Raw genomic sequence first — 16,812 nt, forward strand, 5'->3', positions numbered from 1 at the left:
ATATAGGGTAAAGCATATTTCAGCAGTTGATTTTTATATAAACGCACAGTGTATTCCAGTGCTCGACTATTGCATACCCAGCACAATATTTAATGTAAAAACAAAAACAGTGCTAAATAATTTCACTTGAAGCTAAATTTTCTCTTTTGAAGCTTTTCAATTTGGGAAATGGCTTTTGTATACATCTAATAAGATAAACAAACTACAAAGACTTGCAGCTAGGGGCCTCAATTTGGACTATTTCGCACATGGCTGCGTGCTCGACACACAAAAAGGCTTCATATACAATTAAATGCTTAAAAAACATTGTATGAACATTTCGTTGGCACTCAAAATTTGATGCAAAAAAGTAGACATGTATATGAATGCAGTGATAATGTAAGATAGTATAAGCAAGTTTTTTTATACCCTTTACCCAGTAAAAGTGGTTCAACGCGTGTATAATGTATTTGTAAATGAGGTATTTAGCAAGGTACATGTAAGTGTAATACAAAAAAGTGTTCTCTATTAAAAATGTAAACCTCATTAGACCGCCCTGAAAGTCGCAGTGGCACTGCATTTCTGTGGACAATTAATACAGACTGCTCTTTTTGCAAGGTTACATTCAAGATCATCTTTTATATGTATATTTAAGCGAACACATACCCACACACCATCCGTACCGGGCCGCATTGCAGCTTCAACTGAAACCCAGCTTCAACTAAAACCCAGCTTCAACTGAAACCCAGCCGCAATGTGCAGTCCTCTCTATGCTGCTGACTCTTCTGCTCGCGAGGTTACACTCATGGCCCCAAAAAGTATATTTATTCGTCAACTGCATCAACAACCGAGTCAATATAGGCATGTCGGTCTTTGCATCTCTCAGATCCTAGCCAAACTATGTAGTCTCTCAGTCTTAAAGCTATCCTCATAAAGAAATTATAAAATTTATAAGTACTATAGTCGCCCGTTGCCTTTGTTGCTCATTATTGTCTCTTAAATACCCACACGTGACCACCTCACGCCACGCCGGAAACACAGAACAGACACCAGAGAGAGACCAGATCTAGCAACCGCATACGAAGCCACACACAGCCTCAGTTCGCAAACTGAGTCCCCATTCTACCAGAACTAGTATCTACCAGCACAACCCATGGTCACACCTTAAGGTCTCATGCCTATCGAGATGCTACAGTGCTTCCTCTCCGACAAGTACTATAGTCGCCCGTATTGGACATCCATAAGTTTAGCATTAGTCATAGGAATTGTCTTACGTCTTATCAACATCCGAAACCCTTATCATATAGTCAATGGCAGGAATTGGTGAAAATATGCGTTCTTGTATGGAACTTTGGTATAAAAACACTTCTCGGTCATAAGTCTACGAGAGTATGTGACGTTTCCTCTGTTATTCATGGGGTATTTGCAGGAATAAAATATTAAGGAATATAAAACGGAATTTTAAAGTAATGAAATTTTGAGAGCAAACTATCAATTTTTAATTTTTTTTTAATTTAAATCTTTTCCATTTAAATTTATATATAACATATATCTATATGTGTTCTTGGCGATTTCAGTGCAATTATTTAAGCACAAATATAGAAAGTAAATTAAATACTTGTATTTAATAAATACTTCATCTTGAAGACGCGTTCAATTATAGAAAATCATTTTGGCACTGTGTAAATATTTTCGCTGCTCAAAAGGGCTTTATTTGAAACGTAAAATTGAAAAGAACACCACAGAAACCACACACACTTCAAAAAATAGCACAGAAATTGTGTGCGAAATTAAAAAGAGCTCGATGTTGAAATAAATTGAGCAAAATAGTGGCAGCTACTTAAGTGAAAATATTTTTTTGGCGCTTGTAATAACTTGACTGCTGCTGCAGCATTATGTCCTCCACCCGTTGGAGGATACGTACCGAAAAAGAGCAATATGAAAAGGACTTAAGTGCAGTGAGTGCTGCGGCTTTGCCAGCAGATGCCTGTCCCGTGCTGCTCGAGAGTATCGTGGAATGGGCCTTGTCCTGGGCCTGTGCTACATTCATACGTTTTCGATTAAGCGGCTCCGGACTGGTTTGACTCCTGCAGCCAGCCAGCAAACACTCTCCAAAAGGAAGCGGAAATTTACACAAAGACAGGATGTAGCAGAACTTGCAGTTGTAAGTGGCCAAGCTGCAGCCGAAATGAGGCAAAATTGCAGCGGGCCAACACAGGCGTCGAAAGGCCAAACACGTGGCTGTTGCCTGTTGGCGGTTGGCTATGGCGTGGTCGCCTGTCTGACTGACAGGCCATTAATTTTGGATTACCCAAGCACACTACAAGCACTGCCACCGATCCGCCGACTGGAGGCCCCCAAAAAATTCACAAGCTTGCCGGCTTGCCACTTAGTCGTGCTGTTAAGCATTTCATAATGCCCTCAACATGCCTGGCCTTTTTTCCATTGCTTCTTGGCCAGGTCGTTAACGTTAATGACAACCTAAGTGGTCATATATAATTTCTGAAAATTATTTCTACCTGTGCAACAAAGTGGCACAAAACAGCCAACTGCGCTATTATTGCAAGGATAATAAGCGGCAATCCTGCGGTAAGGATAAACGTGCAAATGCAAAAAGCGTTCAAGTAGCCTCAAAGGTTTCATAACGTTCCGAAGATTCAAATAAAATCCTTTCCACTATAAAAGTTACAAAATAATTTATTTCTATATCGTAAAATAATAATCAAATGCAATGAAACTTTTTGAACACATGCACAAAAGTCAACAAGAAACTAGAGTCAAGGTGGAAGCACTTCAAATGAAAATCATTTGCATTGAAAGCCGTTTTCAATGCACGAATAAACACTTGGTCAGACTTGAAAACTTTTGGCTAGAATACTTGCTCAAAGTATTTTGGCTAAAAATTTGCTCTGCAAATGACTTCTTGGTGCTGCTGCTTGGCATAATGCGACGAGTGTGTAAATATTTAAAATATTAGAAAACTAAATGTGAATTGATTTTCATCAACTAAAGTTAAGAGCTCAACACACAAGCTAGATGTTTGAGAAAAAATATCTCAAGTCAAAGACATACAAAAGTAAAAGTGAAATATCCAAGATTTTCTGTTAATTAAAGTAATACATTTTTATATTGATACATTAAAGATAAGTATTTAATTTAAAAAATAATTGTAGTTAATTTGACAGAAAAAATGAAAGCGAAATGTACAAGATGGTTGTCTCCAAAATAAACCATATTTTTTTGGGACCTCGTAGCGTAGACGCCCAGTTGTCCAAACTACTTTTGCCTAATTTATCTTGTTCTCAGGCTGGCAGCAACAAATGCAGCCGCAATAGTTGAATTACTTCACATATAACCAGACACCCACACACACACACACACACACACGTGTGTCTATGGCCAGGTGGCGTAAAGTGCTAGAAAGTGTAACTGGGTCGTTGGTAAGTAACTAAGTAGGCGAACTAAAAGCAAAAGCAAAAACAGCCGAGAAAAGTTTTTCACTCGATGTTACAGCATTTGGGGGGGGGGAGGCCAACAAGATAAAATGGACACACCTTATGTGTTCGCTGTTTGGGGCCAAGTGTGAAATAAAGTGTAGGAAATTGCAGGTAGCTAGGCGCCTACCAACTGCTGCCTACTTTTTGGGCAGACACCAGCTCAGCTCCACGGCCAACACAGCAAAATGCAATAGCAATTTGTTAGCGGGTCGGGAGAGGGTCGTGCAAATGTAATTTACTGGTTGCTCTTGCCTCATGCCGCCAAAAGAATGGACCCGGAATTTATTTGCGGCTATTTGGTAAAGTGAAAGCAAATTAAAGTCGCCACATACCAAGCAAATGCCATGCCATACTTTAAGATCCAACGTTTTGTGGCCAAAGAAACTTCAGTGACTCGTAAAGTAGCTAATTCGGCATTTGATTTAAAACATTTGCCATACATTACAACTAACCGCGACTGCGATTCAAAATACATATGTATATGTATATGAATGTGTGTCTATATGTCAAACTCTGCCCCGGATCTTTATACTCAGCTGCGGTCGCTTATACAAATGTATCTATGGTCGCGAGTGCCAAACATTTTTGTTGGCTTCTTCAAAATGTCGTGATGGCTCTTGTCCTGTTAGCAACAAGCAAAGAAATTGTTGAGCCATGACTCTGGTCTCTACACTGAGAGAAATTTTACTTAGCTAACTTCTTACATTGTGGCCAATGTAAATTAGAAATAGAATTTGTAATAGACAGTTTTCTCTGAACTAATATTAGAGCTTATAAATAAATACACTGCGCAACATCTGGTTAGCCCACCACAATATCATTTACGATTAATAACATTTTAAGTGAAACTTTTAGTTTGTGGCAGTGTTTGAGGTTTGCATTCTTTGCCGTCCTTGCCACACGCCCCAAACTCTTGGCCCCACCCATTTGGATTCCAGGCCCATGACGCTTAGGAGCCAAAGCCCGACGCTTTCGCTTCATCATCAACTTTAGAAGTGCCGCAAATCTTTGCGGTTTCGTCTTAATGGCTAAGAAATTGTGATTTATGCCTCGACTTGTGTATATATATTTTCAGTTCTTGACGTATGTGTATCTGAGTAAGCCTGTTTGCGAGTGTGTTGGTGCGTGATTTACATGCTCGTTAGATTTTAGTAAAAGGGTATAAAAGCTATGTCTGCATTCCCTTTGATCTGCATGAAAAAGTATTTTCAACTGACGGCAAAATTCAGGGTATAGGACAACTTAAAGGCGCTGAGGCCAGCATCAATTACATACTTTCATTACCTAATTAGCAACGAATTTATTGGCATCCAAAGGTGCGACCGCCTCCTCCTTTCCATCGAGTTCAACTTTGACTTTCTGTTGCCAACTTCAATTGTTTCTCTGTTGAATTAGTTAAATTAAATCTGAGAGATTGCGATTGAGGACGACCTTTGTGTGGAACACTACTTGGCGACATTTCCATCGTTGGTCCAATAAACTTAATGAGTAGTAAAAAAAGGCTTATTAAGTAATTCAATTTGAGTATTTTTGTCCAGATGCAAACAGCAAAAAATATTTGATCTCCCTTTGAACATTTTAACGTAATTAAAATAAGCTAAAATCAATAAGGAAATTAATTTTATATTTACAAGAAATAACGTGTAGCTGAGAAACAAAGTTTTTACTTAATCTGAAAAGTACTCACATTACGAATCATTCTTAAAACTAGATATAATCAAATACGCTTCATCAGCTATACCAATCTGAAAGAAACAGAAGAAATAGAGTATACAACTTGCGTCTGACTCAAGTTTATAGATAAACTCACTTGCTCAGGCGTTAGGCCTCCAAAGAATGGAATGCGCAACTGTAGTGGACTCTGTTCCATTGGATTTCTTACTTCTCTGAGGATCTTTAAAGCTTCACTAACGAACTGCAGGCTAACGAATCGAGAGCCATAATGAAAATCTATTGCTTTTAGTTTGCAGCAAACTTTGAAAATCTCCAAAAGGGTGCGCCAAATTTTATCAAAGTTATGATATGAAGTTATTTCCAGAACTTCTAGATTTTTTAAAAGTCGCAAATCTTGAAAGCATTTTTCTTCGATTAACCCACATTTAAGTCGTCGTAGGGATTTCACCTTTATTATTTCTTGAAACTCTTCTACGTCTACGTCATTATTTTCAATAACCAGGTTTTGTAAGATCGGCCCGGTTGGCTTTAGCGATATCTCTTTGAAGAGTTCAGTAAGAGACCCAACATTTGGTGATGTTATTTGAAGATCAGTTAGCATATTTAACTGCGCGAGACTCTTAATTTCTTCGGATTCAGACTCATGAAATTTGACAGCGACCTCTTTAAGCTCTGGTAATTTTACTAAAAGTTCCATGCTTTTAATCTCAGCGAATTCACACTGCAAGCTTCGTAGGCTTTTAATTTTTGCAATAGCCTCAGTTTCAATATATGATATGGGTGTACTTTGTATACTTAAGATTTGAAGAGTTTTGGGTTCTATAGAAGCCAACATATGAAAAAGGCGTGACATTGGGTCTCGTTCAAGATTCCTTATTATAAGTTCTTCCAGTTGATTCAGTTGGATCAATAATTCAATATTTTTCCCATCGACAAATCCACATTCTAATCTCCTTAAGGATTTAACTCTTGCCACTTGGGCAGTTTCTTCACAAGTAAGTGATTTGTCTTTTATGACCAAACATCGAAGCTTCGACGATTCTCGCAGAACTAATGAGTGCAGGAACTGTATTAGGGAACCTTCTGGATGAGTTGTTATCACGAGTTCTTCAAGGTCTGTTAGCTGCGACAAGAGCTCAATGCTCTTCCCATCTGAAAAGCCGCATTTTAGTTTCTTTAGGGTCAATATTTTGACTAATTCTATTGTTTCTTCATAGTTAAATGTTTGTTTTGGGGGATGCCCTATCGCATTACTCCTGCTATCTACGTTTATCTCCTGAAGAACTGAGCATTCTCTTGCAGCAAGCGCTTGGAATAAATCTTTGAATGATCCTATTTTGTGCTCTCCTCTTATATGCAAGGAGCCAAGATTTGGAAGTTCAGCTAACACAGCATATTCTTGGGCGTCGAAGTCTGCATTAGTGTAGCCATCGTTTGAAATTGTAAGCGTACGGAGACTTTTATTAAACGTAATCTCTCGACCAAATCTATAAACAGATATTTCATTTGCACCTCCCATTAGAACATTGAGAACACCTTCTCCTATATCCCGAGAATCGTGCTCCGAATTTATTCTCAATACTTCAAGATTAGGCGAATTTCGCAAGAGCTTAATGCTTTCAAGATCGGAGAATTCGCTTTTTAAATATCTTAATGTTCTAATTTGAGCAATTTGTGTAACTTCATTAAAACCAATGGGATCCATTTCAATGCACAATTCTTGAAGACACGAAGATCGTTTTGAGGCAAATGCTTTCATCAGGGGGGTAAGTGATCCGAGCTGATGTTTTCCATGTATTATTAGAATTGGTAAATTGGGCAAATTTGATAGGAGTTCAAAATCTCCAGAACTTGTACTTTCACTCATTGTTATGGTTAGTGCTCGCATATTTTTATCCATACTTAAGCGATTGTCTTCATAAAATATACTAAAATTCCCATTACAAGCTATGAAAAGATTCAAAACTGCTTCCGAAACTTTGTAGAGCTGATGCTGTGAGTTAATCACAAGTAATTCGAGCTGATTAAGTGGTGTCAAATAATTAATGCTGTTCAAATCGGTAAATCCGCAATTTAAGCTACTTAGGGATTGAACTTTTGCTATTTCCAAAATCTCATCGTGGCTGAGTGGGAAACCAAAAATGGATAAATTTGTGAGTTTCGGGCATTCTTGTAATGCAAATGCATGGAAAAGATTCGCCAAAGATCCGCCTCCGCACGTTTTTATAGATATTTTTTCAATTTTAGGCAATCGGGTTGGAAATTCAATAGCCCGATGATCATCGATTTGACAATCTAAAACTTTCAGAGACTTTATTTTTAAGACCTCGATCATCTCTTCATTATTCAGGGTAGTAATGGGTCCACTCGAATACGGCATAAAAATGCTCTCAATATCCTCATCAATATCTCGATCTTTATTAAAATCCATATCTGAAGTAGATCTTAACTGTTCAAGCTTCGGCGATTTTTGCTCAGCTATCTTCGTAAAGAGTTTTGTTAACGAACCGATCTTATGCTTTCCAACAATGAGTAAGCATGTTATATTTATTAAACTAGCCAATTTAGCCAATTTGGTAGCGTCAAGTTCCTTTTTAAAGTATAAAGTTACTTTTGCCAAGTTTTGATCGAACCTTATTGAGTCAATTATTATAACAAGACCTTGAATTCCGTTGAATATGCATTTTTGTAGTGTTTGTATTTTCAAGACTTCGGCAATCTCATCACAATGGATGGGAGCTTTATCAATCATAAGGTTTGTAAGAGTTGTTTGTTCATTTTTAGCTAATGCGTTGAAAAGTGTATTCAGGGAACCAATTTCGTGATCTCCTTCTATTCGCAGATCACATAATTTTGGCAATTTAGCTACCGGTGTATATTCAGAGTCATCAAAGTCGCTCTTCACCTTAAATGCGAGACTTTCCAATTGATTGCAATGCGGCACAATGTCAGTTAGCTTTCCGTAAATTTCATTACTCATTACCTCTAATCTTGTCAAGTTTGGATTCGACTCGCAGTAATCAGCCAACTCCATAGCATCAATTCTTACATTTAGTTGAAGGTGCTCAAGGTTACGGAACTGTTGCAAACTACTTAAAGAATACCCTGGAAATGCGAGAGAAATATAGTTGTGTACCCATAGTTTTGTAGTTAGCTTATACAAAACTCACCTAACATATCAATTACTAATGACTTTAGGCTACTGCAATTGTCTTGAAGTGCACGTAAGAGCATGTCGAATATAGCACCATGCTCGCTGTAATACGTATCTCCAATAATATAAATCAATTTGACACCTTCTAAGTTGCTATTGAATTTAAGTGCATCCATGAACGTTTTCCAAAATGTATCTTTATCTTTCTGCTTTGAATGCTGCAGTCGTTTGTAATGTTTGGCAAATTCCACGATGACATTTGAAGATTTATTTAAATAAGTTTGCTCGATCTCGAGACGTTCATAAAGACGGGGGTTCCATATCCAGAATACATCGCGAAACCATTCACAGGCAAGCGCAAAACTTACGAGATCTGCGTATGTAAATATATCCAATCTATCCGTTCTTTTAGATATTTCACAATTGATTCTAATCTGATGCAATATTTCAAAAATACAATAGGTATTCAGTTGCAAAATATTTGAAATAGCCATATTGTGCTTAAGTTTCAGTTGTTAGTTTAATATATAATTATCTGCACTTAATTGCCGGCAAATTTATAAACAAATGAGCTAAATTCTTATCAACAACAATATCACTGCATGACGCACGGTATATATATATATTTTGTACATATTTCGTAGCACACTCGCTTAGCGTGTTAAGCTGCTGCCGGTTGGACGTAAACTAAAGAAACACTTAGCGAATACATTCCTTTAATATAGAGAAAGAGCGGGAGAGAAGGCGTGAAAGAGACACTGAGAGATTGAAACATATGATCATTTTACGACATATCATAATCATATCACGAACATTCTCTCATACCACAAGCTGGTCTCTATTTTTTGTTTACGCGTTTTTTAAGTACACAAAAGAGTTAAGAGAGTAAATTGATACTCAATTTATATTTTTGGCACGTTGCTCGCCAATTTCTACCGATTCTCTGAATACTTATATGACAAGGTACTTTATACTCTTAATAGGTGAGTGCTTACCCTCTTCAGCTCTGAGAGAGCGTGAGAGCGTGCTCCAGCTCATACTTTTGTGTATATGTATGAGCATATGAATTAAAGAATAGAAAAATGTTTTGGCAGATCCAAATAAATGCAATGAAAACAAATAAATTCCATGCTGTATAATGCTGAATAATTAATCTTAATTTAAATTTTGTGAGCGGCAGCAAAAACAATTTTTCACACTATTTTCACACTATTTTCCAGAATAGTTCCCAAGTTGAAAGGCGAAGCAGCTGTGCTGTTCGTAAACTGAAAAAAAAAACCGTTTAATTTTCATGGGCGATGCACATAAATTTCCCAGCCGAGCTTACTGTGGAGTGGGAGAAGGTGAAATATATGGGGATAATGGGGAGAATGGATAGGGGTCTGAACAATCTTGTAAACAACGCAAACAAAAGTTGCCGCTTGAAATTTAGTTTCGATTGAATTTATTGCTGCTGACCAAGGTCTGAAATGGGTCATACGCTTACTGTCGACCGGATCGGACCTAACCCAATCTAAGTATTTTGGCAATTTATTTAAGCTGCGGCCAAAAACAAGCACGTTAATTCCAGAATTCTCCTCGAAATTAGTAGCATGTGTTTGCCATGGGTATGCTTGACTGTTGGCCCAAGCCTAATTAGTTTAAAAGGCTGCCCTCGGCGAACGGATCGATAAATCCAACAGTTGGACGCACTTCTTTACAGTTGTCAGTGCCCAAGATGGATGCCGTTGCCATTGGCTGCCAAGTATTCAAAGTGACTACCAGGGTAGTGGCGTGGCACTTGGCTGGACTGCGTCCATAAATTCCAGGCGGACCCGCTGCCAGCCAAAACTATTACTCACACTCTCGCCGCCTTCAATCGCCGTTATGCCGTTTTGCCCGCCTTCACTTGGTTATAATTTAGATTGTCTATTTCGCGCAGCTGCCGCTCGATTTGAGCTTGAGCAGAGTCCTGGCAATTGACGTTGTGTACGTGCCGCACTCAAGATCTATCTATGGGGCAAGTATATTTGGCCAGAACAATATTGTTGCCGTTGCCAAATATTCTGCGCTCAGTTTGTCTTGGCCATGGCACACGTTGAGCACATATTGTTGGCCAAATGGCGTCCAAAGTGGCTGAAAGCATCAGCTCCTTTTCATATAATGCGAAAATTGCTACAGCACAATTGGAATCAATAGAGAATGAATATAGAGATACTAGAGGCCTGAAAGTTAAGCTATCTAGCAGAAAACATATATTATTAACAATAATAATTATGCGGCTAAATATCTCAAACTTTTTCAGTTCGCTTTAATGTTATTTATTTTAAATATTATAGGATTTTGTGTTATGAAAATTGTACATATTTTATGGAATTAAAAAAACACAAGTTTTAAATTTATAATGGAAATTGAAATACAAATTACATTTTAATTTACTGTTTTGGCACAAATTGTTAGTTCAATTATCGTTTCGAATGACAGCAGCAATTGTTTTAAATTGCTTTCAGTCGAAAAATGCCAACGGAATTTCCAGTGAAATTGTCGATCAAGCAGAACTCGTTAGAAGGAAGTATTCTGGTAAAATTGAAGTTAACTCTGTCAATCAATAAAAACAATTTGAAAGCAATCAAAGTTTAATTACCACAACAAACGACCGACGAGAGGTGACGTGAAAAAAAGAGAAAAAAAAAAACAATAAACACTAACGAATTCACAAGGATAAAGAAGCACAATAACTGAAGCATAAAGCAAAAGGGCCAAGGCACGAAAAATCCATAGACATAGACTTTCCTCACACTACCCATAGACTTACCATATGAGGCGCAAACCGTACAAACCACATAAATATAAAAGTGACATTCAGAAAGCTGCGGTGGGACAATGAAAAAAAAAAGGAGGCAACCATAAAAACAAGAATGGCCATAAACAAAGAAATAAACAAGGCATCAAGCGGTAAGTACGAAACATATACGAGTGCGCGCCGAATCTGACTGTTTGGCACAAAGCTTCCGGCGGAAATGGAGTGCACAAGCTCGCACACGAACAGACAAACACACAGACACAGACACAGACATTTAAAGGAATAGACGCACAATGATGCCAGCCAGCGCTGCTGGCAACAGATGCGAGCTAAATATAAAAGACTGATAGCCAGCTTAAAGGCATCACATTATGAGGTTGACACAAATATAAAAGAAATAAACATGCGACTGTCTTCGTTATTTGCTTGTCACAAGCTTCTCAGTGCACACGGCACCTGAAAGAAAACCTACAAATGCACAAACACATATATACAAGCATAAAGACAAACCCACGAGCAAATATACCCGATCGATTCAATAGAAATGGTGATAAATTTGCCTTTAATTTTTCACTTTTTTTTCAAAATAAAAAACTCTTCGTCCTGACTGACTAACTGTCTGATTGGGGGTCAATCAACAGCCAAAACTGCAAGAACTGGAAAGTTAAAATTCTAACTGTAGTTACCTTATGTCATAAAGGTGCACGCTAACACGGGGTTTTGGGAAATTCCACAAGCAAGTGTGGGAAAATCGCAAAACACGTTTGTATGAAAATTGTTTGATTAAAAAATTATTTTTAAAGAAATTTATTCATATTCATTTGAAGTGTGTCTCACACTTTTCGGAACATCCAACCAAGAAGGAATCTTGGTGGAAATGGAGGTCAAAAAATGCAAGCAAAAATGCGATTCAAATACTTTTTGGGCGCAGTTTTAAGTTTTGTTCCATTGCTGGAAAACATTTTTTTTACATTTTTCGTCCAATGTAGGCCTCCTCGATGGAAAATTCGAGTCAAAGATTTTGTAGGTAAGGCTTTAAGTTTTGTTCGATTTGCTTAAAACATAAAAATTTATTAAATACGCTTTTCTGTGATTTTAGATATTCAACAATCAGATCGTTTTCCAACTCATTTTCAGAGATGTTTTTAAAAATTTGTTAGATAATTGTTTCCCACCGCTCTTGAATGGATTTAAAATTATCACGGCGGGAAATGGGTGGAAAAGTTATATCTGGGGAAATTTTCGCTGGCCTTTTCTATAGAGTGTAAGCATCTAGCAAGCTTGTCCCATAGCCAATCTAAGCAAATCGATTATTATGCGAATAAGTATCGAGATTTTATATAGAGTGGGAAGCCAAGCAGAAAGTGAATAAAACAAGAAGTAAAATAATACTGAATCATATAAAGCCATTCTAAGCCACTATTTATAACGTGAACGATATTAAAATATCTTATCCATTACAAATGTTTATATAAGTTAAGATCACTGTCAACCTGGATTTTACAAAAGAAAATCATCAAATTGGTTTAAAAATTCAACTATTTATCAATAAATATACATGTGGTATCAAGTTCTTCGAGCCAGTTCGAAATTTTCCTGGAACTGGTTCCTCTGAACTTTATGTTACTTTTAATATCTTTTGTAGAAGGTCGCAAAAGATGTAAACATTGTTTCGCTGACAATAACTATTAACAATTAGGTTAATCATGTTTAGATAATTGTGCTTTCAGTGCAGGTCCATTTTATAAATGTGCACCTGGATTTCATTTCTTCCCGTGCTAGCCAAAATGATGGCGGCCAGTTACGTTTCTATTATGGCAAATAGCAGACTTTAGCCATGGCTAAAAGCAGCAACGGTGATAAATCTGCGCAGTGCTCTCAGAACTTTTGCAATTTTTCACAAGAGACGAAACTTGCACACTTACCAAACAGCAAATAGAAATATTAAATATTTAAAAGTACTTCGGTTCGGCTTTTTATATTAATATTTAAAGTGTTTGCAGCCTTGACTAAAAGTTCATGCAAATTGAACAAGTTGGTAGAAAAAAAAACTAAAAGGATATTTTGTGGGAATTGTTGAAAACTGATGGCAGCTGTGGGTCATTTTTTCTTGTTAGTCCTAGTTATAATGATTATAAGTAACCAATCGAATCGATCAGATGCTCATTCCCAGGAGCTCATTAAAAATTGTCTAAGAAATCCAAACAAATTGCTCAATTTCAAAGGCAAGGAAAATTATTTAACGAGCGCTTTGATTATTCGCAAATGCCGCCGCATCGAAAAAATGCTATAAAAGCTACCGCTAACTCAACCAGGCTGGCAATAACTTTACGAGTGGTTCATCATGCGGCTGAAGGACTTCATGCACTATCCGGACATTGGCTGCCGACTGGCGATGATGCGGTGCTACGAGTGGTTTGGCAGCGAGACGCCACGTGTTCATCAGACATTGGCTCAGCGTCTGTGGTTTCAATTTGGTGCCTTGAATCTGATCTATCAAAATTTGGGCATGGTCATCTATCTGTTCATGGCAGAGGCACAGTACGACAAGCTTAGCACAATTGTAGCACAGATTTCGGAGACCTGCAGCGTGATGGGCCTGACGTTGGTCGGGGCCTGTAATATGTGGATGCTGCTGCAATATCGCAGCGATATTGAGTTCATGTTGGCCGACCTGCAACAGCTGTATCCCAATCGAGGCATCCAAAGTCGGGTCTATCGCATTCGGCACTACTATGAGAAGTCGACGCGCCTAATGAGATACACGGCCATTTTCTTCATCTCTGCGTATGGCTTCTACAATGCTTTGCCCGTTGTGGAGCTGCTGTATGAGCTGCTGGCAGAATCGGAGCACGTCAGATACAAGTACCAGAGCAATACCTGGTATCCCTGGCAGCTACTGGCCGCTCCGGATTCATATATAAGCTTCATCGCAGCGTATCTATGCCAGGCACTGTCCTCACTGGTGGGCGTTGCCTTTATTATGATCAGCCAGTTTTTGTTGTGCTTTTTCATTACCCAAATGCGGCTGCATTTCGATGCCTTGGCCAATGGTCTCTACTATCTGGATGCTAGACAACCTGGCGCTAATGAGCAGCTCAAGGTGCTGATTTCCTACCACAGCCGCCTGCTGTGCATTGCGGACAAAATCAATGACATCTTTAACTTTACGTTCCTGATCAATTTCACAACATCTACGATTGCCATCTGCCTGATGGGCTTTGCCATGATCATGATCAGTCTGGCCTCGACCTTTAAATACTCTGTGGGACTGCTTTCCTTTTTAGTCTTTACGCTCTTCATTTGCTACAATGGCACCCAGCTCACCTCGGCGGTAAGTTGATTTTAGCTACAAAAGATATACTGTCCACAGCACGAATTATGTACTTGCAGAGCGACAAACTGCTCCCTGCTGCCTTCTACAACAATTGGTACGACGGCGATTTGGTTTATAGAAAGATGTTGCTCTTCTTTATGATGCGCTCCTGTGAGTCCCGAGTGCTGCGCGCGTACAAATTCACGCCCGTTTCTATGGCTACTTATATGGCTGTACGTATATGTAGTATTAATATATTTATGTTAAACTTATACCTCTACTTTTTCGGCAGATGTTAAAATTTTCCTATCAGCTTTTTACTTTTGTGCGTGCCATGATATAGTTAATCTACAGCGTCTACTAAAGGCATATTTTATTTTAAGTAAACAAAAAGATTTGCATTCTTATAATATAGCACTATGTTTTATTAATGCACACGGCACCTATATGAATCAGAACCTACAAGCCTTAACTGAAGTCATGAAAATCACATAGAGGGGCACTTATTAGAAGAGGCGAGTGCAGGAACTACAGTAAGCGTAAGTATGAGATTGAGAGATAAAGTTCTCTCGAGTCAATGGAAACATTTAAAGTTCTATAAGTTATATAGTTTCACTTCTCAAATCTCGAATCTGCAAAACAAAAATTGTAAGAATTCTGCAAATAAATAAACAAACTTGATAGCTTCTACATTCTCTGCCCAATTGATCAATGTTGTTGTCAGAAATAACTTTTTTTTTCTATTAAATTTAGAATTGAGTACATTAAGGTATTTGCTTTAATGCGCAGCCACTCGGGCTGCCAAACAGGGGGCAAACTTATTAAAATTGGATCAACTCGAAAGGCTGTTGGGTGGCTTTCGTGTAGCGCAAGTGAATTTCTCAAATTTCATTTGCTTGTGCTGTAGTAGAGCCGGGCTTGCCCTGTGACCCTCGGTTATTTACGTTAACATAGAATGCAAAAGCGTAAAATTAAGTTCTTCACAAAGGACGAGAAAAGTAAAAATTGGGAATTATGTACAAGTCACCTGCCTGTTATTATGTCCGTCTGTCTCTCTGTCTGTCTGTCGGTCTGTCATGTAGTAGCTGTGTTGACTGTGTTGCTGTGGTGGCTGTGCTGGGTGTGATTATCGCGTCGTTATCCGGGATCAGTGGCTGGCCCCAGCGCCTGCGTTGCCCACTTCGCACCCCAGCATTACCCACTTGCAGCTCGGCCCAGCCCGTGCTCTGGTCCTCACTTTTATTTTATATAATAACATTTTAATTCCCTTAATACACGCTACGCTGCCTGCAAAGCTAAACAAACTGAAAGCCGCAGCCACATAGCCGCTGGCTGTTGACGTTGGACGTTGCCTGCTTTTAGGCGCACAAGCTGCTCGCACTGTTTTAGGCATTTTTTCCTCTTTCTGTTTTTTTTTTTCTGTTGCTGCTTGTTTGCGTAAATCATTAATCATAAGCTGCGCATATTTATTGTATTTTGCCCTTGTTGACAGCTTTTAGTTGCGCCTGGGCATGACCATGGATAGTCCTGTGTATGCCATTTACTATGCGCACTCACGGAACTAAGTTAGAATTTATGGTTTTGCTCAAACTTTCATGGCTTTAGCATCTGCAATTTAACATTAAAAAGATGAAGCATTTTCCGTTGACATGAGCATCTGATTTTCTAAACTACAATTTTGCAATGATATGATTATGGCAAGCAATTTGCTTGATTAATACCCTGTACTTTTTTAAAATGCATTGGTAAGTATAGATTGAAGTTCTGCAATTGTAGAAGGCACCTCTGACACCATTAAATATATATATTCTTCCGTAATAAAGCCGAGACTATGTAGCCTTGTTTGCGTGACTCTGGGTCCATTTCTATGAAGACGTCAATTCAGGCAACTAAAATAGCTAAAGTACGCAGAGTAAGAAGTAAAGAGTAAAAGCTGGTGCAGAATAAAGTCGTGCTCAATTACTTATATGGAGAATAAAGTTTATGCTGTTGCGTGAATTAATAATCTAGATTTTAATCTATAATTGAGAATTTCCCAATTCATAGGAACAGTTTTTGTTGTCCTTAACTACTTAGCACATAAGCCCAGCGGTTGTACACTTTAATAAGTGCTTTCAGCTTCACTATTCTGATTTCTTATGGGCATTGTGGGTATTGCATAGAGAAAACCAAACACAAAATGCGATGTGTGCCAGTTAATTTAGCCATCAGCTTTTGGGTGTTTAGACAATGCACTGTTACAAATTGCCCAATCAAGTGAAATGACCAGGCAACCCCTCCTAAGAGAACAGGCACACATGCATATAGAGCATGCAGAGTGCATTTTGTTCATGCCCATATACAGAGGGTACACAAAATCGACAGTGGCTATAACAGTTGACTATGCCCTGAGATGGGCCAGATCAATGCA

At 38.3% G+C, this 16,812-nt stretch overlaps 2 protein-coding genes across 4 annotated transcripts; one reads left to right on the forward strand and one right to left on the reverse strand.

Annotated features, from left to right (window-relative positions):
• Window positions 1–4,026: 4,026 nt before the first annotated feature.
• On the reverse strand, window positions 4,027–8,848 carry LOC135433314 (uncharacterized). 3 transcript variants are annotated; one of them, XM_064689333.1, is made up of 4 exons: window positions 8,321–8,848; window positions 5,287–8,255; window positions 5,164–5,221; window positions 4,027–5,073 (listed from the first exon to the last, which is right to left on the reverse strand). In XM_064689333.1, the coding sequence occupies exons 1-3, from the start codon at window positions 8,796–8,798 to the stop codon at window positions 5,165–5,167; spliced, it is 3,504 nt and encodes a 1,167-aa protein (XP_064545403.1). In that variant the 5' UTR covers window positions 8,799–8,848; the 3' UTR covers window positions 4,027–5,073; window position 5,164. The 3 variants fall into 3 exon arrangements, with proteins under 3 accessions (XP_064545403.1, XP_064545402.1, XP_064545404.1); XM_064689332.1 differs by lacking the exon at window positions 4,027–5,073 and having other exon boundaries at window positions 5,121–5,221; XM_064689334.1 differs by lacking the exons at window positions 4,027–5,073; window positions 8,321–8,848 and having other exon boundaries at window positions 5,121–5,221; window positions 5,287–8,275.
• Window positions 8,849–13,430: 4,582 nt separating this feature from the next.
• Window positions 13,431–14,745, forward strand: LOC135433341 (putative odorant receptor 69a). The gene is made up of 3 exons (XM_064689358.1): window positions 13,431–14,420; window positions 14,480–14,635; window positions 14,695–14,745. Exons 1-3 carry the CDS (start codon window positions 13,431–13,433, stop codon window positions 14,743–14,745), a joined length of 1,197 nt encoding a protein of 398 aa, XP_064545428.1.
• The last annotated feature ends 2,067 nt before the right edge of the window (window positions 14,746–16,812 follow it).

Source organism: Drosophila montana, unplaced genomic scaffold (genome assembly GCF_035044405.1).
Source record: "Drosophila montana isolate Dmon_TW-CO22-7 unplaced genomic scaffold, ASM3504440v1 contig_3217_1, whole genome shotgun sequence".
Lineage (NCBI taxonomy): Eukaryota > Metazoa > Arthropoda > Insecta > Diptera > Drosophilidae > Drosophila > Drosophila montana.

Coding starts and splice junctions, on each gene's coding strand:
- LOC135433341 (XM_064689358.1), top strand. CDS start 13,431: ATGCGGCTGAAGGACTTCATGCACTATCCGGACATTGGCTGCCGACTG. Junction 14,421..14,479: donor GCACCCAGCTCACCTCGGCG/GTAAGTTGATTT, acceptor ATGTACTTGCAG/AGCGACAAACTGCTCCCTGC. Junction 14,636..14,694: donor CTATGGCTACTTATATGGCT/GTACGTATATGT, acceptor CTTTTTCGGCAG/ATGTTAAAATTTTCCTATCA.
- LOC135433314 (XM_064689333.1), bottom strand. CDS start 8,798: ATGGCTATTTCAAATATTTTGCAACTGAATACCTATTGTATTTTTGAA. Junction 8,256..8,320: donor ATTAGTAATTGATATGTTAG/GTGAGTTTTGTA, acceptor TCGCATTTCCAG/GGTATTCTTTAAGTAGTTTG. Junction 5,222..5,286: donor GAGGCCTAACGCCTGAGCAA/GTGAGTTTATCT, acceptor TGTTTCTTTCAG/ATTGGTATAGCTGATGAAGC.